At 41.3% G+C, this 26,296-nt stretch overlaps 2 protein-coding genes and 1 long non-coding RNA gene across 6 annotated transcripts in view; 1 reads left to right on the top strand and 2 right to left on the bottom strand.

Moving 5' to 3' along the window:
• The window catches only part of fgf2 (fibroblast growth factor 2), a 96,188-nt gene extending 83,509 nt beyond the window's left edge, over nt 1-12,679 (top strand). For both annotated transcript variants that reach the window (XM_021584054.2, XM_021584053.2), the window contains 2 exons: nt 1,047-1,150; nt 9,962-12,679. In XM_021584054.2, coding sequence (XP_021439729.1) covers nt 1,047-1,150; nt 9,962-10,147 — 290 coding nt within the window. In that variant the 3' untranslated portion in view covers nt 10,148-12,679. The remainder of the gene's footprint in view (nt 1-1,046; nt 1,151-9,961) is intronic.
• Nucleotides 10,412-26,258, bottom strand: nudt6 (nudix (nucleoside diphosphate linked moiety X)-type motif 6). Of its 3 annotated transcripts, none has more exons than XM_021584049.2 (5): nt 25,695-26,256; nt 25,081-25,293; nt 14,663-14,718; nt 12,156-12,210; nt 10,412-11,645 (listed from the first exon to the last, which is right to left on the bottom strand). In XM_021584049.2, exons 1-5 carry the CDS (start codon nt 25,960-25,962, stop codon nt 11,257-11,259), a joined length of 981 nt encoding a protein of 326 aa, XP_021439724.2. In that variant the 5' UTR covers nt 25,963-26,256; the 3' UTR covers nt 10,412-11,256. The 3 variants fall into 3 exon arrangements, with proteins under 3 accessions (XP_021439724.2, XP_021439725.2, XP_021439726.1); XM_021584050.2 differs by having other exon boundaries at nt 11,027-11,645; nt 25,090-25,293; nt 25,695-26,255; XM_021584051.2 differs by lacking the exon at nt 14,663-14,718 and having other exon boundaries at nt 11,174-11,645; nt 25,090-25,293; nt 25,695-26,258.
• Nucleotides 18,923-22,883, bottom strand: LOC118946042. The gene is made up of 2 exons (XR_005041172.1): nt 22,788-22,883; nt 18,923-19,317 (listed from the first exon to the last, which is right to left on the bottom strand). It is a non-coding gene; the product is annotated as an uncharacterized LOC118946042 (long non-coding RNA).
• Nucleotides 26,259-26,296: the final 38 nt, after the last annotated feature.

Raw genomic sequence — 26,296 nt, 5'->3', positions numbered from 1 at the left:
GGAAATTGTTGAGCGTGAAAAACACAGTAGCGTTGCAGTTCTTGGCACAAACCGCTGCACCTGGCACGTACTACAATACCGCATTCAAAGGCACTTAAAAATGTTGTCTTGCCTATTCACCCTCTGAATGGCACACATACAATCTGTCTCAAGGCTTAAAAATACTTATTTAACCTGTATCCTCTCCTTCATCTACACTGATTGAAGTGGATTTAACAAGTGACATCAATAATGGATCATAGTTATCACCTGGTCAGTCTGTCATGGAAAAAGCAGGCGTTCTTAATGTTTTGTACACTCAGTGTATTACATCTATTCTATACTGAACAAAAAAATAAACGCAACATGTAAAGTGTTGGTCCCATGTTTCATAAACTGAAATAAAAGATCCCAGAAATGTTTCATATGCATAAAAAGCTTATTTCTCCCAAATTTTGTGCACAAATTTATGTATATCCCTGTTAGCAAGAATTTATCCTTTTCCAAGATAATCCATCCACCTGACAGGTGTGCCATATCAAGAAGTTGATTAAACAGCATGATCATTATACAGGTGCACCTTCTACTGGGGACAATGAAAGGCCACTCAAGACAATGGCACAGATGTTTTTCAAGTTTTCAGGGAGCGTGCAATTGGCATGCTGTCTGCAGGAACGTCCACCAGAGCTGTTGCCAGAGAATTGAATGTTACGTTCTCTACCATAAGCCGCCTCCAACGTCGTTTTAGAGAATTTAGCAGTATGTCCAACCGGCCTCATAACTGCAGACCACATGTAATTATGCCAGCCCAGGACCTCCACATCTGACTTCTTCATCTACGGGATTGTCTGAAACCAGCCACCCAGACAGCTGATAAAACGGAGGAGTAAAGCTCTTTTGTGGGGAAAAACTAATTCTAATTGGCAGGTCCTGGCTACCATGGCTGCGCCCTTGCCCAGTTGTGAAATCCATAGATGAAGGCCTAATGAATTTATTTCAATTGACTGATTGTTCAGTATAGAGTAAATGGAGTTTACTGTGACACTAAAACATTTTCCTCTCCTCAGTCAAGCTTCAACTCCAGGCGACCTCAGTGGGGGAGGTAGTGATCAAAGGGGTCTCAGCCAACCGTTATCTGGCCATGAATGGAGATGGAAGACTGTTTGGAACGGTGAGTGAGCCTCACCTTCCTTTGAGCAGCACCGTTCACAAGGAAACTCCATTCCATTTGCTTTGATATTGTCATGATCAACAGCTCATGCTTTACTATAACAGGGACAGTATCATGCCTAAGATAAAGGGTTTTAATTCAGTTATGCTGAAAGCAAATATTATGTTGTCATACTGTTACAGGTTTTGGTTTTTCTATTTGTGTTATGAGGTTGGTCTTTTAGCACATTAGCACATAGGATGCACCGATTGGTGTCACCTCACTAGTCAGTATGTGTTTCACCTGTGCTGGCCCAGGTGCTATTTAACAGTGGCTGGCTCAGTGCTCCAGTTGTCTTAAGAGATGTGGAGGGTTAACACCTTGTAGTTTACGCTTCTGATTTGATTTCTAGACAAACAATCCTTTATCTGATCTTCCCTGTTTTTGTTTTGCTCTACTTTTTGGTTTGCTTCCTGTCTTTAAGCTTGGTCTGTGTTTTATTGTTAGCCTGTTCTTGGGCAAATTTAGTGGGCACTCACTATCGGTCTTTAGGTTCCAGTTGTTGTTGCTAGTCAACTTTCAGTGGACACCCCCATGAGTGTCTTTTGTTTTAGTTTTTGTCAGTGACTCTGTTAGTTCTCTTTTCTGTTTGAGCAACAATTTTTGGTTTTCTTACTGGGGAACGTAACAAAATAGGGATTAGTCTGGAATTTGAACCCAGGACCTCTCGCACCCGAAGTGAGAATCATAGCCCTAGACACCCTGTGTCTGAGTAATTTAGAGATTGTCTTTTTGGCATACTTGTCTCCGGCGAAAAAAGGCGACATTGTTGCACTGCTTTTAGAATATCAGGGTTTATTCTCAATGTGCCAACTCAAAAGTGGTGGAAAAAGTACCCAATTGTCATACTTGAGTAAAAGTAAAGATACCTTTTTTTAATAGAAAATTCCTCAACTAAAAGTAAAAGTTACCTAGTAAAATACTACTTGAGTAAAAGTCTAAAAGTATTTGGTTTAAAATATACTTAAGGATCAAAAGTAAATGTAATTGCTAAAATATACTTAAGTATCAAAAATGTGATAATTTCAAATTCCTTATATTAAGCAAACCAGATGGTACCATTTTTTTGTTTTTTATTTACGATAGCCAGGGGCACACCAACACTTGTGTGTTTAGTGAGTCTGCCAGATCAGCAGCAGTAGGGATGACCAGGGATATTCTGTTGTGTGAATTGGACCATTTTCCTGTCCTGCTAAGCATTCAAAATGTAACAAGTACTTTTGGGTGTCAGGGAAAATGTATGGTGTAAAAGTACAATATTTTCTCTAGGAATGTGTGAAGTAAATGTAGTTGCCAGTCGAGTGAACCCTGAAATGAGAGAGAAACTCCGCAGTGAGGTACAGTATATTCTTGAGCAAGGCATTGCACAATATGGTAACAGTCTGTGGAGTTCGCCCTGTATATTAGTACCTATGGCGGATGGGTCCTGTGGTTTTGTTCTGATTTTCGGAAACTCCACGCCGTTACAAAGTTGGACTCGTACCCTTTGCTCAGGGTCGACGTGTGGACTGTGTTGGCGCTGCTAAGTACGTTAGCAAGTTGGATCTGCTAAAGGAATATTGGCAGGCCCCAGCACCTTCAGGATATTGAGCACCTTCAGGATATTGAGTCTAGTCAGGCGTTTCGCAGCTGCCAACCTGACAGTTATCCTGACAAAGAGCAAAATTGCCTGAGCAACAGTTAAATATCTCGGGAAGGTGGTGGGGCAAGGGAAAGTCCGACCGGTCCTGGTAAAAGTGGAGGCCATCAATAACTTCCCACTGATTCTTGGGAATGACTGGCTACGACCAGGCTTTTTGCAAGAACTTTGCCAAGGTTGTTGCGCCACTTACAAATTTGACCAGTTTTCTGTTGGAGCCCCGACTGTCAGGAGGCTTTTGAGAAGAAAAATACCCTTTTGGTCTCTAGCGCCGGTGCTATCTGCTTGCTCCGGATTTCCAGCGTCTGTCTTGTCTGTACACCGATGCCAGCGGTGTACTTTTCAACGAAATTGGCCTCATATCAAAAACACTACTAACGAGAAGGAGACGCTCGCTTTGGTACAGGCTCTTCAGCACTTTGAGGTTTATGTATCGGTCTCTGCACCTCTGGTGTATACCAATTATAACCCTCTCCTTTTCCAGCAAAAATGATTTATGTTTGTGTAGAATAACATTAATCGTCCAATCAATACAAAAACACAGAAATTGAAACAAACAATTCTGAAAATCAACCTGCAATATAGCATGCTGGGAAATATGATGATGGGCATGGTTTTGAGTGTTTTACTCTCACACTTAACTCGGCTTATTAAGACCAAGACTGGAGTTCTTTAACACCGCTGAGTCAACGAGTATTAATTTAACTTCTGAATCACTAGAAATGAAGAACTGAAAAAAACTAGGTAGGACTGGCCAATTTGCTGTTGGTTCACTCAGACTCTACTCCCTGCTCAATAAAATCACAAATATTAATGTGAAAGACCAGTTGATATCTTTGCCATGATTTCTATGTCAGTACTATATGTAAAATGCATTTGGAAAGTATTCAGACCCCTTTCCCCACATTTTGTTACGTTACAGCGTTATCCTAAAATTGATTCAATCGTTTTCCCCCTCATCAATCTACACACAATAATACATTGCTAAAGTAAAAACAGGTTTTTAGACATTTTTGCAGTTATAAACATGTATTTTTAGAATACTCAGTACTTTGTTGAAGCACCTTTAGCAGCGATTACAACCTTGAGTCTTCTTTGGTATGATGCTACAAGCTTGGCACACCTGTTTTTGGGGAGTTTCTCCCATTCTTCTCTGCAGATATTCTCAATTTCTGTGAGGTTGTATGGGGAGCGTTGCTTTACAGGTATTTTCAGGTCTATCCAGAGATGTTCAAGGACATTCAGAGACTTGTCCCGAAGATACTCCTGCATCGTCTTGGCTGTGTGCTTAGGGTCATTGTCCTGTTAGAAGGTGAACCTTCACCCCAGTTTAAGGTCCTGAGCACTCTGGAGCAGTTGCTCATCAATAATCTCTCTGTACTACTTTGCTCTGTTCATCTTTCCCTCGATCCTAACTAGTCTCCCAGTCCCTGCCACTGAAAAACACCCGCACAGCATGATGCTGCCACTACCATGATTCATCGTAGGGATGGTGCCAGGTTTCCTCCAGACGTGACACTTGGCATTCAGGCCAAACAGTTCAATCTTGGTTTCATCAGACTAGAGAATCTAGTTTCTCATGGTCTGAGAGTCCTTTTGGTGCCTTTTGGTAAACTCCAAGCGGGCTGTCATGTGCTTTTTACTGAGGAGTGGCTTCCGTCTGGCCACTCTACCATAAAGGCCTGATTGGTGGAGTGATGCAGAGATGGCTTTCTTCTGGAAGGTTCTCCCATCTCCACAGAGGAATTCTGGAACGCTGTCAGAGTGACCATCGGGTTCTTGGTCACCTCTCTGACCAAGGCACTTCTCCCCCGATTGCTTAGTTTGGCTGGGCGGCAAGCTCAATGTTGCAGACTTTTTTTGGTACCCTTCTCCAGATCTGTGCCTCGACGCAATCCTGTCTCCGAGCTCTACGGACAATTCCTTCGACATCATGGCTCGGTTTTTACTCTGACATGCACTGTCAACTCTGCAACCTTATATGGACCAATCATGTCCAATCAATTGAATTTACCACAGGTGGATTCCAATCAAGTTGTAGGAACATCTCAAGGATGATAAATGGGAATAGGAGCTCAATTTCGAGTCTCATAGTAAAGGGTCTTAATAATTAAAACAAACGTTTTAGAACACCTCATTCAAGGGTTTTTCTTTATTTTTGACTATTTCCTACATTGTAGAATAATAGTGAAGATATCAAAACTATGAAATAACACACATGGAATCATGTAGTAACCAAAAAAGTGTTAAAGCTGCTTTGACTGCTTTGTACACTCTTGGCATTCTCTCAACCAGCTTCACCTGGAATGCTTTTCCAACAGTCTTGAAGGAGTTCCCACATGCTGAGCACTTGTTGGCTGCTTTTCCTTCATTCTGCGTTCAGACTCATCCCAAACCATCTCAATTTGGTTGAGGTCGGGGGATTGTGGAGGCCAGATCATCTGATGCAGCACTCAATCACTCTCCTTCTTGGTAAAATAACCCTTACACAGCCTGGAGGTGTGTTGGGTCATTGTCCTGTTGAAAAACACGTGTTTGTCCCACTAAACCCAAACCAGATAGGATGGCGTATTGCTGCAGAATGCTGTGGTAGCCATGCTGGTTAAGTGTGCCTTGATTTCTAAATAAAGCACCCCCCATATCATAACACCACCTCCTCCATGCTTTACGGTGGGAAATACACATGCAGAGATCATTCGTTCACCTACATCGCATCTCAAAGACACTGCGGTTGGAACCAAAAATCTCCAATTTGGACTCCAGACCAAAGGACACATTTCCACCAGTCTATTGTCCATTGCTCGTATTCCTTGGGCCAAGCAAGTCTTGTCTTCTTATTGGTATCCTTTAGTCATGGCTTCTTTGCAGCAATTCGACCATGAAGGCCGGATTCACACAGTCAACTCTGAACAGTTGATGTTGAGAGGTGTCTGTTACTTGAACTCTGAAGCATTTATTTGGGCTGCAATTTCTGAGGCTGGTAACTCTAATGAACTTATCCTCTGCAGCAGAGGTAACTCTGGGTTTTCTATTCCTGTGGCGGTCCTCATGAGAGCCACTTTCATCATATTGCTTGATGGTTTTTGCAACTGCACTTGAAGAAACTTTTCAAGGTAAATTAAATTTGTCTGAAAGTAATGATGGACTGTCATTTCTCCTTGCTTATTTGAGCTGTTCTTGCCATAATATGGACTTGGTCTTTTACCAAATACGGCTATTTTCTGTATACCACCCCTACCTTGTCACAACACAACTGATAGGCTCAAATGCATTAAGAAGGAAATAAATTCCACAAATTAACTTTTAAGAAGGCACACCTGTTAATTGAAAAGCATTCCAGGTGACTACCTCATGAAGCTGGTTGAGAGAATGCCAAGAGTGTGCAAAGCTGTCATCAAAGCAATGGGTGGCTATTTGAAGAATATGTTTTGTTTAACATGATTTGAATGATTTGTTGGTTACTTTTTTGGTTACTACATGATTCCATGTGTTATTTCATAGTTTTGATGTCTACACTACTATTCTACCATGTAGAAAATAGTACAAATAAAGAAAACCCATTGAATGAGTAGGTGTTTTTAAACTTTTGACTGGTAGTGGACGTAAAGAAGGTATTTCTGTTTTTAATAAATGTAGAAAACAAAAAAAACACTTTGCTTTGTCATTATGGGGTATTGTGTGTCGATTGAGGAATTTTTATTTAATCCATTTTAGAATAAGGCTGTAATGTAACAAAATGTGGAAAAAGTGAATGGGGTCTGAATACTTTCCGAATGCACTGTATATAAAACAGTATGTGGACACCCCTTCAAATTAGTGCTATTTTAACCATACCTGTTGCTGACAGGTGTTTAAAATGGAGCACACAGCCATGTAAACTTCATAGACAAACATTGTCAGTAGAATGGCTTAACTGAAGAGCTCAGTGACTTTCAAAGTAGTACTGTCATAGGATGCCACCTTTCCAACAAGTCAGTTTGTCAAATTTCTGCCCTGGTCAACTGTAAGTGCTGTTATTGTGAAGTGGAAATGTCTAGGAGCAACAATGGCTCAGCCACGAAGTGGTAGGCCACACAAGCTCACAGAATGGGACTGCTGAGTGCTGAACCGCGTCCTCGGTTGCAACACTCACTACCGAGTTCCAAACTGCCTCTGGAAGCAACGTCAGCACAACAACTGTTCGTCGGGAGCTTTAGGAAATGGGTTTCCATGGCCGAGCAGCCGCTCACAAACCTAAGATCACCATGCTGGAGTGTTATAAAGCTCGCCACCATTGGACTCTGGAGCAGTGGAAACACGTCTCTGGAGTGATGAATCACACTTCACCATCTGGCAGTCCGACGGACTAATCTGGGTTTTGCGAATGCCAGGAGAACGCTACCTGCCCGAACGCATAGTCCCAATTGTAAAGTTTGGTGGAGGAGAAATAATGGTCTGGGTCTGTTTTTCATGGTTCAGGCTAGGCCCCTTAGTTCCATTGAAGAGAGATCTTAACACTACATTATTGACCCAATAACATTCTAAGACGATTCTGTGCTTCCAACTTTGTAACAACAGTTTGGGGAAGGCTCTTTCCTGTTTCAGCATGACAATGCACCCATGCACAAAGCGAGGTCCATACAGAAATGATTTGTCGGGATCGGTGTGGGAGAACTTGACTTGCCTGCACAGAGCCCTGACCTCAACCTCATCAAACACATTTGGGATGAATTGGAACGCCAACTGTGACCAGTCCTAATCTCCCAACATCACTAATGCTGTTGTGGCTGAATGGAAGCAAGTCTCAGCAGCAATGTTTCAACATTGAGTGGAAAGCCTTCCCAGAAGAGTGTAGGCTGTTATAGCAGGAAAGGTGGGACCAACTCTATATTAATGCCCATTATTTTTTTATGAGATGTTCGAGCAGGTACCACATACTTTTAGTCATCTAGTGTACATGCACAAATATTCCAATAATATAGGTACAGTTTCAAACATTCTCACACCTACCGTTTTAAATTTATCAGATTAGCTAAACTGCTGATGTTAAAATGTAAACACTGAGGTAAACACTAATACTCAGGCACTATTTAAAAGGGGGGAGGGAAACATCTTTCCTTCCAAATAATATTTATTGGCGTCTAAAGAATCATCAAATAACATTTTGTCTTCCCAAAATGGTTTTTAGGGTGAAAAAAGGCCCTAGGTAAAAGTCTGTCTTACAAAGAACCCTTGTTTTCCAAAAAGTGTTCTTCAGATAAAAATGCTTTTGGTAGAAAAACTTTTGGGACCCTTTTTTCAAGTGTTTGTTAGCAGTGAGCGGAGGTACAGTTGGGCAAAAAAAAGTATTTAGTCAGCCACCAATTGTGCAAGTTCTCCCACTTAAAAAGATGAGAGGCCTGTAATGTTAATCATAGGTACACTTCAACTATGACAGACAAAATGAGAAAAAAAATTGCAAATAAATTCATTAAAAATCCTACAATGTGATTTTCTGGATTTTTTTCTCATTTTGTCCGTCATAGTTGAAGTGTACCTATGATGAAAATTACAGGCCTCATCTTTTTAAGTGGGAGAACTTGCACAATTGGTGGCTGACTAAATACTTTTTTGCCCCACTGTACTTCTGGACTACTGTAGAAGTGTGAGCAGTGATGACTGACTTACGTGGTTTTGTGGTTCAGAGGGCTCCTCCACAGTGTATTTAAACCCCAGGAAGTGTTTCCTGTCACTTCCTAATGAGTAACCAGGCTAGCCGCTGGGCACTCACTGGTAGACACATTACAGGCACTGCACCATCACTGATGTGGTCAATCACTCAGAAGCTGCTCGCAGGGTGAGGGAAAGCTCCAGTTTAGTTGTAGCCTGCTGGAAGTAGGTTGCTATGTGTTTGGGATTGTATTATTTGTCCTTACTTAGCCACACTCACCAGTCTTATGTACAGGGTCACAAGCTGCTGTACAAGCATTGTTGTTTTCACCTCAAGTCTCTTTCCCCTAATAATAGATCTAATCCTGAGCAAAGTTTCCATGATATCACTGTCATATGTCACTGTTTGGATAGACTATATTCATACAATATATTTAGAAAATATTAGGTCATGGGGATTGATTTGAGTTAAAAATAAATTAATATAGTTACTGTTTCCCTAACCTCTGAATTGAACTTCCTATTGGGTTCTCCCATGCCTGTTGTAAGTGCCAGGAAATGCTTCCTTGTAGGGTTGGTTAAGGCCATAACAGTTCTCCTTTATAGGTAGCCATGGTTGAATGGAAAACAGGCCCCCTCTTGTTGGATAGGACATGGGCAGAGAATTCAGCTGGCAACATAGATTTGAGACAGATGTGATTGATGTCATCAGGTCTTCCACATTGTGGAAACAGTGTGAGTTTTCCCATTCATACTCATGTAATGAAAAAAACTATACAGGAAATATATTATTGAACACCGAATATGGATTTGTGCACTTGAAATTAAGTTACTTAAAAAATAAATTCACACCTCTTTGGCTTGGCAAAATTTCTGTTGAACTACTGAAGAATATCTTCATTAGTGTGTGACATTAAAAAGCAGTTGACTGTTCTGGAGTCTCCACTGAAACAATGGGGGTATTGAGGTCTGAGGTGTTTTACGGAGTAAATCAACGTCATTAAAATGTCAACATTACAAGCTTTTCCTCTTTCTCCACAGAGCATGTAAAAAGGAACTATATTAAATGCTGTCAACATTAAATGGCTTATTTTCATTAAATGTCATAAGGACCGAGACACAGCTTTGATTAAACATTTTGTTAACATTACAACTATTAGTATTTCCACGTTCCACCCCTGGTAGCTAGGACCTAGGACCTAAGTTATGTACATGACATGAAATGAGTTATTGTTTAATACTATGAATAAACATCATTGCCCAAAGCTTGGCACTGGTGGACATTCCCCATTGAACATGGCTTTTAATCCAGGAGTAGATTTATTAATCTGGGTCTGGGTAATCGGCCCATTGTGTTTCGTTTCATTGACATTCATCATTGGTTCAGTATACAATATGAAACTGGATCAAGCGTATCCACGAATAACACAACTGGACCAACAAGTGTATTAAATTAACCTCTAGATATGAAATTAATGTTTTTTCTTCGTTCTCTCCCTCTTCAGAGACGGACAACAGATGAATGCTACTTCATGGAGAGGTTGGAGAGTAACAACTACAACACCTACCGCTCTCGGAAGTACCCTGACATGTATGTGGCGCTGAAAAGGACTGGCCAGCACAAGTCAGGATCCAAAACTGGACCGGGCCAAAAAGCCATTCTCTTTCTCCCCATGTCAGCCAGACGCTGAGCTGAGCTCACCTTGTTTTACTAATCTTAAAACTCAGCCTGGCTGCAGTGCAAACAAACAAACAAGATATGAAAAAGACAGAGCTCACTCATCCTCAGTGACATCATCCCTGCAGTTGGGTTCTTCAATGGCAGGCATTTCAATCAATGGTGAATGTGCATAAAGTTGGTGGCCCCCATGTATTTACATTTTTTTTTGCTGTCCCTCCTTGTACTTACAAACACCTAATATGCTATGTTCGCCGTATTGTACTCTCCATTACTATTTTTTTTTTTTAAATATCGGCATTAGTACAGTATACACGATACCAATTCTAGCTCCAAGAAGGCGGCAATTTGAATAAACGAAAAAGTAGATTGTGCTGATTTATTGGTGCATTGAACCATGTCACGCACCGTAGTTTAAAAACTCTGGATAGTGCTCAAACAATGTCATATCTGAAGTCCTCCATCTTTATGCACCTTCGCCATTCAGCTATATAAATGTGAGTTTAACTAAGGCTGCTTCAAATATTGTATCGTACTTTGATAATCTGCTTATTTTTCTTCATTTAACAATTTTGAAATACATCATTTTAGACAAAAGTGAAATCCCTCTTAGTAGTTCTGGGCTTTAAAAAGTAGAGTTTCACTGCACGGCAGTTAAGGTTAGCTTTTATGCCCAGAACTTTACTTGATAAAACCTTCAAATAGAACATTGGGTTGGCAAAGCTAAATCAAGCACACCATTACACTAAACTCATTGCAAGACAAACAGTAGACCTAGTACACATTTTACCTCTCTATAAATTAGTTGTTTGATTTTAGAACTTAGTGGCCCTGAGGTTCTTCCCAAACAGAGTTGCCAATTTCTTCAAATTGTGTATTTTTATTTTTTTACAGACGAGGAACATCTTGTGATTTGTGCAAAATGTCCTTTACAGTGATCATCATCGGTACCATTTGCTACACCCTCCTTCCGTAGTAACAGTTTATAAAAACATATTCCAGTCTGCCATAAATATACACTTCCAATTATTATGGTAAAACACCATCCACACGCTAATATGACAAGCACTGACGTGCTAGTGCAATTAGCATCGTTGTGCTAGGCAAGGCCGGACCCTGTCCTCAGGCCTTGTGTTTTAGCACCTGCGGCAGCTCCCTGTGGTACAGCTGGTAGAACCTCCCTGAGTAGACAGCCGGCAGCTCCTCCATAGCCAGATCAATCTTGTCAAAGCCCTGGTTTAGGCCGTGAAGCAGGAGGCTGGCTAGGCGGCTAGTGATGGGTGTTGTGGCGCGTGTCTTGGCTAGCTCGGTTAGCTCCAGCCACTCGCAGCGCAGGCACTCCTGGGTGCAGAAGTTGATGTCATGAGTGAGAGGGCTGAGGCGGCAGATGATGTACATGTCGGACATACCAAAAGCACCCGGGTGGTTGTGCTGCTGCCGGATGCTCAGAAGGGACTTGAACTCAGAGCGGACTCCAGTCTCCTCAAAGACCTCTCGGACCGCAGTGGTGCCTTGAAGAGAATGAAAGAAAGGGGGGAAAAAAGATGAGGATACATGGATTTAATGTTTGTACTGTTCTTTAAAAAAAAGATCTTTGTCAAGAAAACTCCAGTACTGTACATCTATCGGACTGTATGATAATACTCACAGAATAACTGACATTTCTGTATCAACATTTTTGTATAATACGCATGCGAGTACAAAAATGGAACGTTAAGTCACGAAAATGAAATGGTTAAAAATAAAGGGAAATCAATGTATGTATTTTAGTCACATACGCTGCTTCAGAGGGTGGGTCTGTTTCAAAGCTGCTTCAAAATGTTAAACAAGTTGAACTTGTAACTAGTAAAAGTTTTATTTGAAGTAGTTGTTTTAAGTCAAATTGTTTAGATACTGTATATACTTGAGTGTAGCTCACGTGAAGGTCTGAGATGGCAGTTTCTCTGTGTATGGTATACCTTAATGTATTGTGTACAGTCAATTACAATACAGGATTATGAAGTTGTGGTTGCGTCACTCACCAACGTTTTCTCCTGGATCCGAGAGCCCTCCAGGGAACTTCCATGCATTTACTGTCTAAAATAAAATCACAACAATACATTTTGTATTAGGACTCAAATTTGGGCTGCATTCAAGTATTTTATTTTTGAAAGTGTACTTCAGCATTAATAAGTATTTTACAACTGTATGTGCATAGGGCCAAATCCAAACTTAAATCCACACTTTGGTAAAATGTATGCATTGATGTTCTAAGTTAGGCACTCGGATCTTCCCTATGAGTTTAATATTCATTTTGATGTGATTGTATGTTATTCTTGAAGAAAAAAAAATTGAAGCAATGAAGTTTGGTGTTTTCACCACTCTTTAAATATATTTAAAGACAGATCGCTGCTGGTTAAATTATGTAGTTGTTGAATACATTTATTGTAGTTTTTGATTAATTTTTAATTCAAAATATACTTTTGCTATTGAAAAACAATTGTTTTATTTTTGGAGCTACTTGTTTTACAACAATGTAAGAATAAACTTATCATTTAACAATATACACCATGTTTTGTGTGGTTTACCTAAATGTGCTCTGGCAATGTGGCTGTGATTCTATATATGGGTAATCTGATACAGTCTAGGCATTGAATTAATCTGGAGAGTGTGGTCACGAGCAGATAAGTAAAAAAAGAATAACAACAAATAGAACGAATAGCAAATAAGAACCATGACTAACTTGCACTCGTAATTCTTAAATCGCAAACAGCCAATGACTCCTGTTCTAAAAACATACATCAACCCATTACACATTACTTCATCAGATTTCAACACGACAAATTGTATCTTGTTTCAATCACAAATCACCTAGCTACAATGCAATTACCCAGCATCCCTTTCATTTACTGTCTTGGCACAGGCGTCAGTGATAATGAACCAGAGGGGTTCACTTTCAGGAAACACAACCCCAGAGCGGCTCTGGATGGGCTTAGCCTGCCAAACTTTGTTGATGGCCAAAGGCCAGACAGAGTGCAAGAGGCCCTCTTCCAGTAAATGACGAGGAGACAGGAGATAAAAAACACTCCTCTCACTTCCCAAACACTGACTGCTCGCTGCTGTTTCCTAAAAAAAACTAACACGCAAGACAATGTGCCCTAAGCACCACTCTTTATCTATTGTAGTGATTGGGAACACAGATAAATATTCAACCAACGAGTTGCCATTGAGTGATGTTTTGATACTTCCACACTGCAAATTGCTTTAGAAATACAGGGGAATTCTTTGCGACCACACTTTATTGTAATGTAGGAAATGTTGTGTGGCGTACTCGGCATGGGTTAAGAATGTTTGCTTGAGGTTGCATAACGTGAGGAGCTATGCTATGGTAGATAGTGCCGCAGCAGAAGTCAAGGTAAAGTCTGAGAGGAGAGTAATTCTCCCCATGGAGAGGGACAGACAGAGGGGCAGCAGATGCCAGGAAAACTGCCTAAATAAAGACATAACGAGAGCCATTCATAGCAGTGGGAAGGAAGGAAACAACTACTGCCATTCACCCCTGTGTCGATTGGGGATTATGAGAGTTCGATGAAGCACATTGACGTCCAGAAGTTGGACTGTGACTGAAAAGTTGTATTTTTCCATAATATATCTTACAATGGTTTAGCTTTGCTTCCCTAGATCTTTTAGATCACTAGAATGCAAGTCGATTTTTCTTCTGCAATGGTGAACTAAAACTTTTTTTGTTGCCTTATATGGACTTTTTAAAAGCAACTGAAGGTAATAAATAATTTCTGGTAGAAAACGGATTATGAAACATTTCATCTAGGGTCCAAATTTACAACAAAGTGTAAATAGGATATTTTTAGTCATAAAGTCAGTCTAGTCAGTCTTTGCGAGATAATTCGGAAAAAATGGGATACCGTAACAGTTTTCCTTGGGTTGGGTTTATTTAATCCTGCCCAAAGTAATAATCAATTTGGAGCGCAGCTGCACACGACCCAATCATAATGCCCACGGTCAATTTGGTTTGACATTCAATATCCCTATGGGGGCTAGTTAGGGACCATCAAGTAAATTACACAATGTACATGGGAAAATATTTTTAAATGTCAATAGCTCTAAATTTCAATGACATAAAAACATCAAACGCACTATAAATTGTAGAAATTCACATACAAATACTGAAAGCACTTAATGAGACAACTAAAAAGTGTGCAACATGAAAATATTGTCCCATTTACAAAGTGGATAGCCTATCTCTGGGGCTAGTTACAAAGTCAAACCAACAAAAGACCTGGTTAGACTGTTTCAAGTTATCTAGAAGGGTGAGTGACTAACTGTGTACTGTTTTGGCTGAGAGAATGTACAAATGATTGCCACATGTGAACATACACACAAGAGACACCCACATTAAACCACACACCCAAGACAACTCGTTTGGCTTCAGCCACGGCCGCTGCATTTCATCAGAGAAAGCTAAAAAAAAACGAGGCCAATCGGGAAGTTCAGTCCCCCTTTGATAAAATACAGAGAAGCAGTACAATACCTTGTTTTTGTCTTGAACGACGAGAACCTTTCCATTTGACTCATCAACGACTGCACCTTTTATAGACAAAATCAAATAAGTTACTAGCCAAGAAAATACAGACATAACAGCATGATAATGAAAGTGTTATTAAGCTAATTATTTAATCATTGCTGGTGTGTAAGCCAAAGAACTTTGAAGACAGCTTCCAGAAAACTGACTAGAAACCAGTTGGCATTGAGTTGAGCGGTAATTATTGGGTTTGAGAGAACATGAAAGGTTTCATTAAACTGACCCATGTGGAGTGAGCAGTGAGTGGCCTGGGGCCGGGCTTTAGCCATGCTGCCAGAGAGGCCACCACCACAACTCAAAAAACAATCGGAGACTTGAGAGAAATGTTGACTGTATTCTATGAGGCTACATTTTTAGCAATTTAGACAACAAAAAACCTGCAATGATCATGAAATGATTGTGCTTGCTGTGAATGTGTTATGCTGTGCCAACTCTCGCTCTAATTTGGCAAGGAGGACAATCCATTCCCCTATAGTGAGGTAGCACACCGATTAATTCTGGACCATCATAAACCACCGTGGCTTGCGATTACAGACTAAAAGGTCTCTTTTGTAAAAATCGATTTTCCTGATTAAATAAAAGGTGAGAAACAGTTTGTGTGACAAAGTTTTCCAAACATCTACTCTGAATTAAGATTCAAAGATGTCTGCAGAAAGAATGGGGTATCAGCTATGACATGCACCTTGAGTTTAAAAAAAATATATATTTTGGTTAATGAATTACAGTAAGTGAAGTGAATTAACACCCAGTAACAGAATGCAAGAGAATGGCATCATGGGTCTCTGATCTGTACTATACAGAAATGCATAATTATAAATGTCATTCTCTTCATGGTGATTTATCCTAAATAAACTGTCAACTGCGTTCATTTTCAGCAAACTTAACCCACTCTTCCACCAAGGCACCTGCAAGTTCCCAGACATTTCTGGGGGGAATGGCCCTAGCCCTCACCCTCCGATCCAACAGGTCCCAGATGTGCTCAATGGGATTGAGATCCGGGCTCTTCGCTGGCCATGGCAGAACACTGACATTCCTGTCTTGCATGAAATCTCGCACAGAACGAGCAGTATGGCTGGTGGCATTATCATGCTGGAGGGTCATGTCAGGATGAGCCTGCAGGAAGGCTACCACATGAGGGAGGAGGATGTCTTCCCTGTAACGCACAGCATTGAGATTGCCTGCAATGATAACAAGCTCAGCCCGATGATGCTGTGACACGCCGCCCCAGATCCTTCACCTCCAAATCGACCTCGCTCCAGAGTATAGGCCTCGGTGTAACGCTCATTACTTAGACGATAAACGCAAATCCGACCATCGTCCCTGGTGAGACAAATCCATGAATCGTCAGTGAGGAGCACTTTTTGCCAGTCCTGTCTGGTCCAGCGACGGTTGGTTTGTGCCCATAGGCGACGTTGTTGCCGGTGATGTCTGGTGAGGACCGGCCTTACAACAGGCCTACAAGGCCTCAGTCCAGCCTCTCTCAGCCTATTGCGGACAGTCTGAGCACTGATGGAGGGATTGTGCGTTCCTGGTGTAACTTGGGCAGTTGTTGTTGCCATCCTGTACCTGTCCCGCAGGTGTCATGTTCGGATGTACTGATCCTGTGCAGGTGTTGTTATATGTGGTCTGCCACTGCGAGGATGATCAGCTGTCCGTCCAGTCTCCCTGTAGCGCTGTCTTAAGCGTCTCACAGTACGGACATTGGTGTTTTTCAGTCAGTAGAAAGGCCTCTTTAGTGTCCTAAGTTTTCAAAACTGTGACCTTAATTGCCTAAGCTGTTAGTGTCTTAACAACAGAGAGTAGCAGCAGTGTAAAAAGGGGGGGGGGGGGGGGGGGGGGGGTTATGCAATGGTGCAGCTGTAGTAGAGTAGAGTTCACAGTAGAGTTCAATACAGTACACTACAGTAAGTTATACTGTACTGACCCTATATTTTACTTTTCTGTATTGTACTGTGCTGTCCAAAGTTATGAAATAGACGTCCAAGATTGGTTCAGATTTAGACTGACCAAATTGCAATGGTCTGTGAGGGGACTGGTTACAGTAAATGGAAAGAGGGGACTCATGGGTAGGTGTCAGTAAGAGCCAGAAGAGGTGACATAAACTGGAGAGAGCGGGGTAGGGGTTTCCAGACTGTTTTCACACTCTTGCTTTGACCACCAGACGACAGAAAGAAAACCGTTATGAGCTGAACATAACAGTATGCCAGTGGAAGGGAGGACTGTAACAACAGGGGACCAAACTGTGGTTTGTGACTACTATGATTTCCCATTGTAGCCAATTCAGTTGCAGTCATATTGTCACAGATTTTTTGGTAACTCTGTTGCCAATTATTTTATAAAGACTTCCTCATATGCACTCTCCTGTTCTATTGGTTTTAAACTTTAATTCATTGTCTAGCAGCCAAAGGCACTATCTTGTTCATATTAGCAACCCATGATAGTTGTTGCATAGATCTCCCCTTTACTACATTTCTAACCGATAATTCCATCTCTGTCCATGAATTTGCTCGCATGTGCAGTGTGCATTTTAGAACGGTGTTTCCTGCAAATTGCATTTTTGAACACTTGTGCATAGGCCTGCGCCGTATCCCTGGAGACTTTCATTCCTGTCCTGCAGCTCAGTTCAGAAGGACAACTGTGTATTTGATGTGTCTGGGTGGTTTAATACATTATCCACAGCATAATTATTAACTTGAACATGCTTGAAGAGATGTTCAATGTCTGATTTGTTATTGGTTACCCATCTACCATGTTACCCTTCTTTATGAGGCTTTCGAAAAGCTCCCTGGTCTTTGAATCTGTGCTTGAAATTCAATACTTGACCGAAGGACCTTACAGATGGAAAGGGGACAGAAGAAGGGTGTCATTCCAAAATCATGCCAACCCCTATTATTTCACACAGAGTGAGTCCATGTAACTTATGTGATTTGTTAAGCCACATTCTATTCCTGAACTAATTTAGGCTTGCCTAAACAAAGGGTCTGAATACTTATGCAAGGACTATATTTTAGTTATATATATTTTAAAGATAAATAAAAAAAATGAATATCTTAAAAATGTATCCCACTTTGACATTGAGTATTTTGTTGACCAAAATTACAATTAAATCCATTTTAATCCCACTTTGTAACACAACATTTTAAGAAATCCAAGGGGTCTGAATGCTATTGCAAGGCACTGTATGTGGGTTTTTGGTAAGAGAGTGACAATAGGCAATCATTTCTGCCAAAAACAAAATATAAAATGTTGATATTAGTTGGCAGGGGTCTTTACTTTGCTGTATTTCTAACACCTTTTAAGACTGTTAGTGCTAGATGCCCCTTTCCATCTCTTTGACCAGCAATCAAAGCCTTTGCTTGTATGTGTGCCTCACTTTCTCAAAAATATTAGCTTTCAATTTGACACCAAATTTGATGTGCTCCTACGAACTTCACAGTGCTTATGGGGCCTTTTACAAGGAATTAACAAGTACAGTCTATAGTGAAACAGAAAGGATGACTCAGCAATAGTTGTGGAATGTTTGCCATCCCATTCGGCCTAGTGGGAGCAGTCTTTTTTTGACAAATAAATCACTTTTTTCCCCAACAGGTTGTGACTAAGACAGCCAACTATTTGCTTCTGTTGACAGCTCCGGGGGGGAAGGAAATGGGCCCTTATTTTTCCGTCTGGCGTCTCACCAGGACACCATCCAGTCCTTGAATGAATTTCCCAGATGGGTGGCGAGGGATGGGTTGTCTAATCCTCAACTTGGCATTCCGTGTGGAAATTGATGTCATCCCCAGCCAACCACATCACAGGAGATTGCCCGGGTACCAGACTGAAAAGCCATCATTAGGTTAGCCTGTGGAGAGGAAAAGTTTCCTGGGTCCGTTCGTTAACTCGGGAATGAGGCAGCAGACCAAGTAATCAACAGAGGGGAATTGTGGGTCATGTAAAATTATTGGCTGCTGCAGTTGACAGCTTGGATATTGATATACTTTATGGGTGAGACTGTTCTTCCGAAAGGGTAGGTTGGTGTGGAGTCACTGCATGTCCTACGCCTACGATGAACAAGTGGTCTGACATACAGTTCCGACCAATTATATGGGCACCCTAGTACCTTTATTGAATAATTCCCCCATTTCTTCTCAAATATATATATATATTTTTTTAATTAAAAAAGCTTTTGGTCACTGCTGTGTTATTGGATTTTCAACACCAAAGAACCAATTTTATTTTGGTAAACTTAAGTTCACAATTTTAATTGAGAAAATAAAGACAAATGGCATGGACAAAATTATAGATACCCCCAGAGCAAGCACTTGGTTACACAGCTTTTGGCCAAGATAGCTGCAGACAAATGCTTCTTGTAGCCATCAATGAGCTTGCTGAACCTTTCTACTGGAGGTTTGTCCCACTTTTCATCAGCAAACTGCTTTAATTCTTCAATGTTTGTCGGGTGCCCTCCAACTGCTGTTCTCAGCTCTCTCCATAGGTTATGGATGTGATTCAGATGGGGACTCTTGACTGGTCACTCCAGAACAGTCCAGTATTTATTGTTGAATCTTTCCTGGGTGGTTTTTGATGTGGGTTTGAGGTCGTTGTCCTGCTGGATGACCCACAGCCTTCAAAGGAAACTGGGTTGAACATTGGACTCCAAAACACCAGATAATCTGCTGATATCATGATGCCTTGCACATACAGTGCCTTGCGAAAGTATTCGGCCCCCTTGAACTTTGCGACCTTTTGCCACATTTCAGGCTTCAAACATAAAGATATAAAACTGTATTTTTTTGTGAAGAATCAACAACAAGTGGGACACAATCATGAAGTGGAACGACATTTATTGGATATTTCAAACTTTTTTAACAAATCAAAAACTGAAAAATTGGGCGTGCAAAATTATTCAGCCCCCTTAAGTTAATACTTTGTAGCGCCACCTTTTGCTGCGATTACAGCTGTAAGTCGCTTGGGGTATGTCTCTATCAGTTTTGCACATCGAGAGACTGAAATTTTGTCCCATTCCTCCTTGCAAAACAGCTCGAGCTCAGTGAGGTTGGATGGAGAGCATTTGTGAACAGCAGTTTTCAGTTCTTTCCACAGATTCTCGATTGGATTCAGGTCTGGACTTTGACTTGGCCATTCTAACACCTGGATATGTTTATTTTTGAACCATTCCATTGTAGATTTTGCTTTATGTTTTGGATCATTGTCTTGTTGGAAGACAAATCTCCGTCCCAGTCTCAGGTCTTTTGCAGACTCCATCAGGTTTTCTTCCAGAATGGTCCTGTATTTGGCTCCATCCATCTTCCCATCAATTTTAACCATCTTCCCTGTCCCTGCTGAAGAAAAGCAGGCCCAAACCATGATGCTGCCACCACCATGTTTGACAGTGGGGATGGTGTGTTCAGCTGTGTTGCTTTTACGCCAAACATAACGTTTTGCATTGTTGCCAAAAAGTTCAATTTTGGTTTCATCTGACCAGAGCACATTCTTCCACGTTTGGTGTGTCTCCCAGGTGGCTTGTGGCAAACTTTAAACGACACTTTTTATGGATATCTTTAAGAAATGGCTTTCTTCTTGTCACTCTTCCATAAAGGCCAGATTTGTGCAATATACGACTGATTGTTGTCCTATGGACAGAGTCTCCCACCTCAGCTGTAGATCTCTGCAGTTCATCCAGAGTGATCATGGGCCTCTTGGCTGCATCTCTGATCAGTCTTCTCCTTGTATGAGCTGAAAGTTTAGAGGGACGGCCAGGTCTTGGTAGATTTGCAGTGGTCTGATACTCCTTCCATTTCAATATTATCGCTTGCACAGTGCTCCTTGTTGTTTAAAGCTTGGGAAATCTTTTTGTATCCAAATCCGGCTTTAAACTTCTTCACAACAGTATCTCGGACCTGCCTGGTGTGTTCCTTGTTCTTCATGATGCTCTCTGCGCTTTTAATGGACCTCTGAGACTATCACAGTGCAGGTGCATTCATACAGAGACTTGATTACACACAGGTGGATTGTATTTATCATCATTAGTCATTTAGGTCAACATTGAATCATTCAGAGATCCTCACTGAACTTCTGGAGAGAGTTTGCTGCACTGAAAGTAAAGGGGCTGAATAATTTTGCACGCCCAATTTTTCAGTTTTTGATTTGTTAAAAAAGTTTGAAATATCCAATAAATGTCGTTCCACTTCATGATTGTGTCCCACTTGTTGTTGATTCTTCACAAAAAAATACAGTTTTATATCTTTATGTTTGAAGCCTGAAATGTGGCAAAAGGTCGCAAAGTTCAAGGGGGACGAATACTTTCGCAAGGCACTGTATACACAGGCAGTTAGGAAAACTAAGGCTAGCTTTTTCAAACAGAAATTTGCATCCTGTAGCACAAACTCAAAACAGTTCTGGGACACTGTAAAGTCCATGGAGAACAAGAGCACCTCCTCCCTATAATTGAGAATTTCAATAAGCATTTTTCTACGGCTGGCCATGCTTTCCACTTGGCTACCCCTGCCCCGGTCAACAGCCCTGCACCTCCCACAGCAACTCGCCCAAGCCTCCCCATTTCTCCTTCACACAAATCCAGATGGCTGATGTTCTGAAAGAACTGCAAAACCTGGACCCCAACAAATCAGCCGGGCTATACAATCTGGACCCTCTCTAAAATGATCTGCCAAAATTTTTGCAATCCCTATTACTAGCCTGTTCAACCTCTCTTTAGTATCGTCTGAGATTCCCAAAGATTGGAAAGCTGTTGCAGTCATCCCCCTCTTCAAAGGGGGAGACACTCTAGACCCAAACTGCTACAGACATATCTATTCTACCCTGCCTCTAGACCCAAACTGCTACAGACCTATATCTATCCTACCCTGCCTCTAGACCCAAACTGCTACAGACCTATATCTATCCTACCCTGCCTCTAGACCCAAACTGTTACAGACCTATATCTATTCTACCCTGCCTCTAGACCCAAACTGCTACAGACCTATATCTATTCTACCCTGCCGTTCTAAAGTCTTCGAAAGCCAAGTTAACAAACAGATTACCGACCATTTCGAATCCCACCGTACCTTCTCCGCTATGCAATCTGGTTTCAGAGCTGGTCACGGGCGCACCTCAGCCACGCTCAAGGTTCTAAATGATATCATAACCGCCATCGATAAGAGACAATACTGTGCAACGGTATTCATCGACCTGGCCAAGGCTTTCGACTCTGTCAATCACCACACTCTTATCGGCAGACTCAACTGCCTTGGTTTCTCAAATGACTGCCTCGCCTGGTTTACCAACTACCTCTCTGATAGAGTTCAGTGTGTCAAATCGGGGGGCTGTTGTCTGGACCTCTGGCAGTCTCTATTGGGGTGCCACAGGGTTCAATTCTCAGGCCGACTCTCTTCTCTGTATACATCAATGATGTTGCACTTGCTGCTGGTGATTTGCTGATCCACCGTTACACAGACAACACCATTCTGTATACTTCTGGCCCTTCTTTGGACACCATGTTAAAGAACCTCCAGAATAGCTTCATTGCTATACAACTCTCCTTCCTTGGCCTCCAACTGCTCTTAAATGCAAGTAAAACTAAATACATGCTCTTCAACCGGTCGCTGCCTGCACCTGCCCGCCCGTCCAGCATCACTACTCTGGACGGTTCTGAGTTAGAATATGTGGACAACTACAAATATCTAGGTGTCTGGTTAGACTGTAAACTCTCCTTCCAGACTCACATTAAGCATCTCTAATCCAAAATTAAATGTAGAATCGGCTTCCTATTTCGCAACAAAGCATCATTCACTCATGCTGCCAAACATACCCTCGTAAAACTGACCATCCTACCGATCCTCGATTTTGGGGATGTCATTTACAAAATAACCTCCAACACTCTACTTAACAAACTGGATGCAGACAGTGCCTATCACAGTGCCATCCGTTTTGTCACCAAAGCCCCATATACTACCCACCACTGCGACCTGTACGCTCTCGTTGGATGGCCCTCGCGTCATACTCGTCGCCAAACCCACTGGCTCCAGGTCATCTACAAGTCTTTGCTAGGTAAAGCCCTGTCTTATCTCAGCTCACTGGTCACCATTGCAGCACCCACCCGTAGCACACGCTCCAGCAGGAATTTTTCACTGGTCACCCCCAAAGCCAATTCCTCCTTTGGCCGCCTTTCCTTCCAGTTCTCTGCTGCCAATTACTGGAACGAACTGCAAAAAAAAAAAAATAATCACTGAAGCTGGAGACTCATATCTCCCTCACTAACTTTAAGCACCAGCTGTCAGAGCAGCTCACAGATCACTGCACATAGCCCATCTGTAAATAGCCCATCCAACTACCTCATCCCCATACTGTATTTATTTATCTTGCTCCTTTGCACCCTAGTATCTCTACTTGCACATTCATCTTTTGCACATCTATCACTCCAGTGTTTAATTGCTATATTGTAATTACTCCCTTATCTTACCTCATTTGCACACACTGTATATAGACTTTTTCTACTGTATTATTGACTGTATGTTTGTTTATTCCATGTGTAACTCTGTGTTGTTGTATGTGTTGAACTGCTTTGCTTTGTCTTGGCCAGGTCGCAGTTGTAAATGAGAACTTGTTCTCAACTAGCCTACCTGGTTAAATAAAAGGTGAAATAAATAAATCAAATGTTCAAGGCCCCCAGTACCAGAGCTCTAAACCACTAGGCTGCCTGCCGCCCCAGAGCAGATGGTGGAGGTCACCCCTCAAACATTTAAAATTTAGAGCAGTTTGGTGCTGAAGAGTGGGCCAAATTGCCAGTAGAAAGTTACATGAATTCATGTAGCCCCATGAAATGAGTCTCAATAACTCAATGCATGCACACACTCCTATTGAATATGCATTCACCTGTATTGTGGATAGGCCTAGGCTACATCTTGATTTACACAGTTTATCAAGAGATTTACCATTCAAGTAAATTACTATTATTCTGTTACATAGTTAGATTGGTAGAAACAAAGTCAAATTGATTGTATGACTGTATAATTGATTCACTAATGCATACATGGCTGTCTCAGAAAATGTTTGAGGCAAAGCAATTCAAATGTAAGGATATTAAACTCAAAAGATTCCCAACGATTGACAAGAGCCGTAGCACTGCATCAAGTGCCATTGTGACTTTGGCTAATATGCCTTTTCTTTCACCGTGGTATCATTTTAGTATAGAGTATCGTGATGGTATCTCGTATTGTGTTAGTAAACCTGTACTCGGTATTGAAGTCCAAATTCTGGTATCATGAGAACACTAACACACAATAGGTGGATTTTCTCACAGTTCAATTGCTGTTTAAGTTAGCTAATGAAGGAAACAAAGTACTTAAGTAAAAATACTTTATAGTACTAAAGTTGTTTTTTGGGGGTTATTTGCACTTTACTATTTATATTTTTGACAACTGACTTCACCACATTCCTAAAGAAAATAATGTACTTTTTACTCCATATATTTTCCCTGACACCCAAAAGTACTCATTACATTTTGAATGCTTAGCAGGACAGGAAAATTGTCAAATTCATACACTTAATCAAGAGAACATCCCTGGTCATCCCTGCTGCCTCTGATCTGGCGGACTCACTAAAACACATGCTTCGTTTGTAAATTATATCTGAGTGTTGGAGTGTGCCCCTGGTCGATCCACAAGAAAATGGTGCCGTCTGGTTTGCTTAATATAAGGAATTTGAAATGATTTATGCTTGTACTTTGATCAAGTATATTTTAGCAATTACATGTACTTTTGATACTTAAGTATATTTAAAACCAAATACTTTTAGACTTTTACTCAAGTAGCATTTTACTGGGTGACTTTCATTTGAGTCATTTTCTATTAAAGGTATCTTTACTTTTACTCAAGTAAGACAATTGGATACTTCCCCCCCCCCCACTGGGAACCATGTGTGTTGTGTTGGTACAAATACTCTTTAGCAGTCCAAAAACTCTTCAATTTGTGGAAGAAATAAATGGTGAGTTATTCAAAGTCACTGTTGGAAACATGCCATCAGACCATGTGGACCAGGTTTTTGCCATCCTCCTTCCACAGACATGTTCTGACATGCTTGCATACACTTTTGGGGAGGAATAAAGTCAACAGCATGCCACCTGGTGGTTGACTGGTGGTGATTTAACTACCATCAAAAATGTTCTCTATCACAGATTTTGTTTGCAAGTTAAACACAAACTAGATTTGTAGTTTATCCAGTGACAGGTGGAAATAACTGATGGTTTGCCTTACCTGTATTTTTACACAAGTAAGGCATGAGTGTGTGTGCAGAAGGCTTCAAGAAACCTGAAGCAGACCTGACCCAGAGGTCTGAACCTAACACCTGATCCTGAGCAGTATGAATCTGTGATATAGGTCAGGGCAGTAGACCTGGGGTACCTGCCACTCCAATCTGATGAGTAGCAAACCCAGGCAGCCTGCTCTGCCCATCTCCCAGCCACAGAGCCAGAATGGCTTGGTCCTGTTTGGCATGATGGTAGGTGAAGCCATGAGCAGAAGCTGCTGCGGCACAGCGGCTCAAAGAGATGGGCACATGAAGCCAGACAGCCACCCGGCCCTCTGTCCTCCACTGAGCCAAAGAGTCTGAAAAGCAAACAAAACATCACAGTCAGAGGGTGTCAATGAGCATGTCTGACTAGATTCATCTTTCAATGTCCGTGTAGATTTATCAAAGTCTAATATTAATTAGAATGAATCTGAATCTAATATATATATTCAGAATTATTTGTATTAGTTTTTAACAAGTGCCATTGAATCATTGATTGTTTCCCTACTGCTGTTACTGTGCATCATCACTTATTAACCAGGATATCTGTCTGCCCTCTTTGGCCCTCAAACTAGCTGGGCTATAAGGCAATATGCATTGTTTTATGCATTTTCAAGGTTCTTGCATGTCATGCATGTTTGCTTCTTTTCTGTCCAAGTCAAGAAGGTGCCTGCATGCAACACCATACAGTCGTGTCCATCTATCTATCCATACTAACCTCGTAGTAGACTACTAAATACTCCTTCGCTGATATTCGACGGGAAATCACTGTCACCGAGGTTCACTGTCACTCCGCCGAATCTGTCCACTTTCCCAGTCAAAACATGGACATTTGTCCCATGCTCATTCTGTAGTTGAAACAGGCTTGCTGAGCATGTGAATGCTCGAACAGCCCTCATTGACCCTGTATGTGCGTATGCGAGGCGCGTTTGATTTGAAAGCGCGTTTCTTACAAGAGGTAATAGTTTGCGAGTAAGCGTTGCCATGTTACCAAAGCCTTTAAATATATTTAGATGAAAACGCGTCCGTGAAATATGAATTTACTCGCCGGTTACATAAAAGTCAACACTCTGAAGTTGCATAAACACCGTAATACACTTGTACTTCGATTTTATTTGGACATATTTGCTACATGCTGTGTTATTGTAAGTTGCTAACAACTAAAAGCATATCATACAAAGCTATATAATAATATAGCTATATATAATTTTCTAAATATTATTTCAATACATCGTCCGTTTTTGCGCAAAATTGTAAACAGAGTGGCAAAGTAGCATTTACTACGTCATTTAACTACACGCTTTACGGTAAAAGAGGAGG

Source organism: Oncorhynchus mykiss, chromosome 31, assembly GCF_013265735.2.
Source record: "Oncorhynchus mykiss isolate Arlee chromosome 31, USDA_OmykA_1.1, whole genome shotgun sequence".
NCBI lineage: Eukaryota > Metazoa > Chordata > Actinopteri > Salmoniformes > Salmonidae > Oncorhynchus > Oncorhynchus mykiss.
Note: the sequence above shows the minus strand (reverse complement) of the source record. Positions and strands in the feature narration are given on the sequence as shown.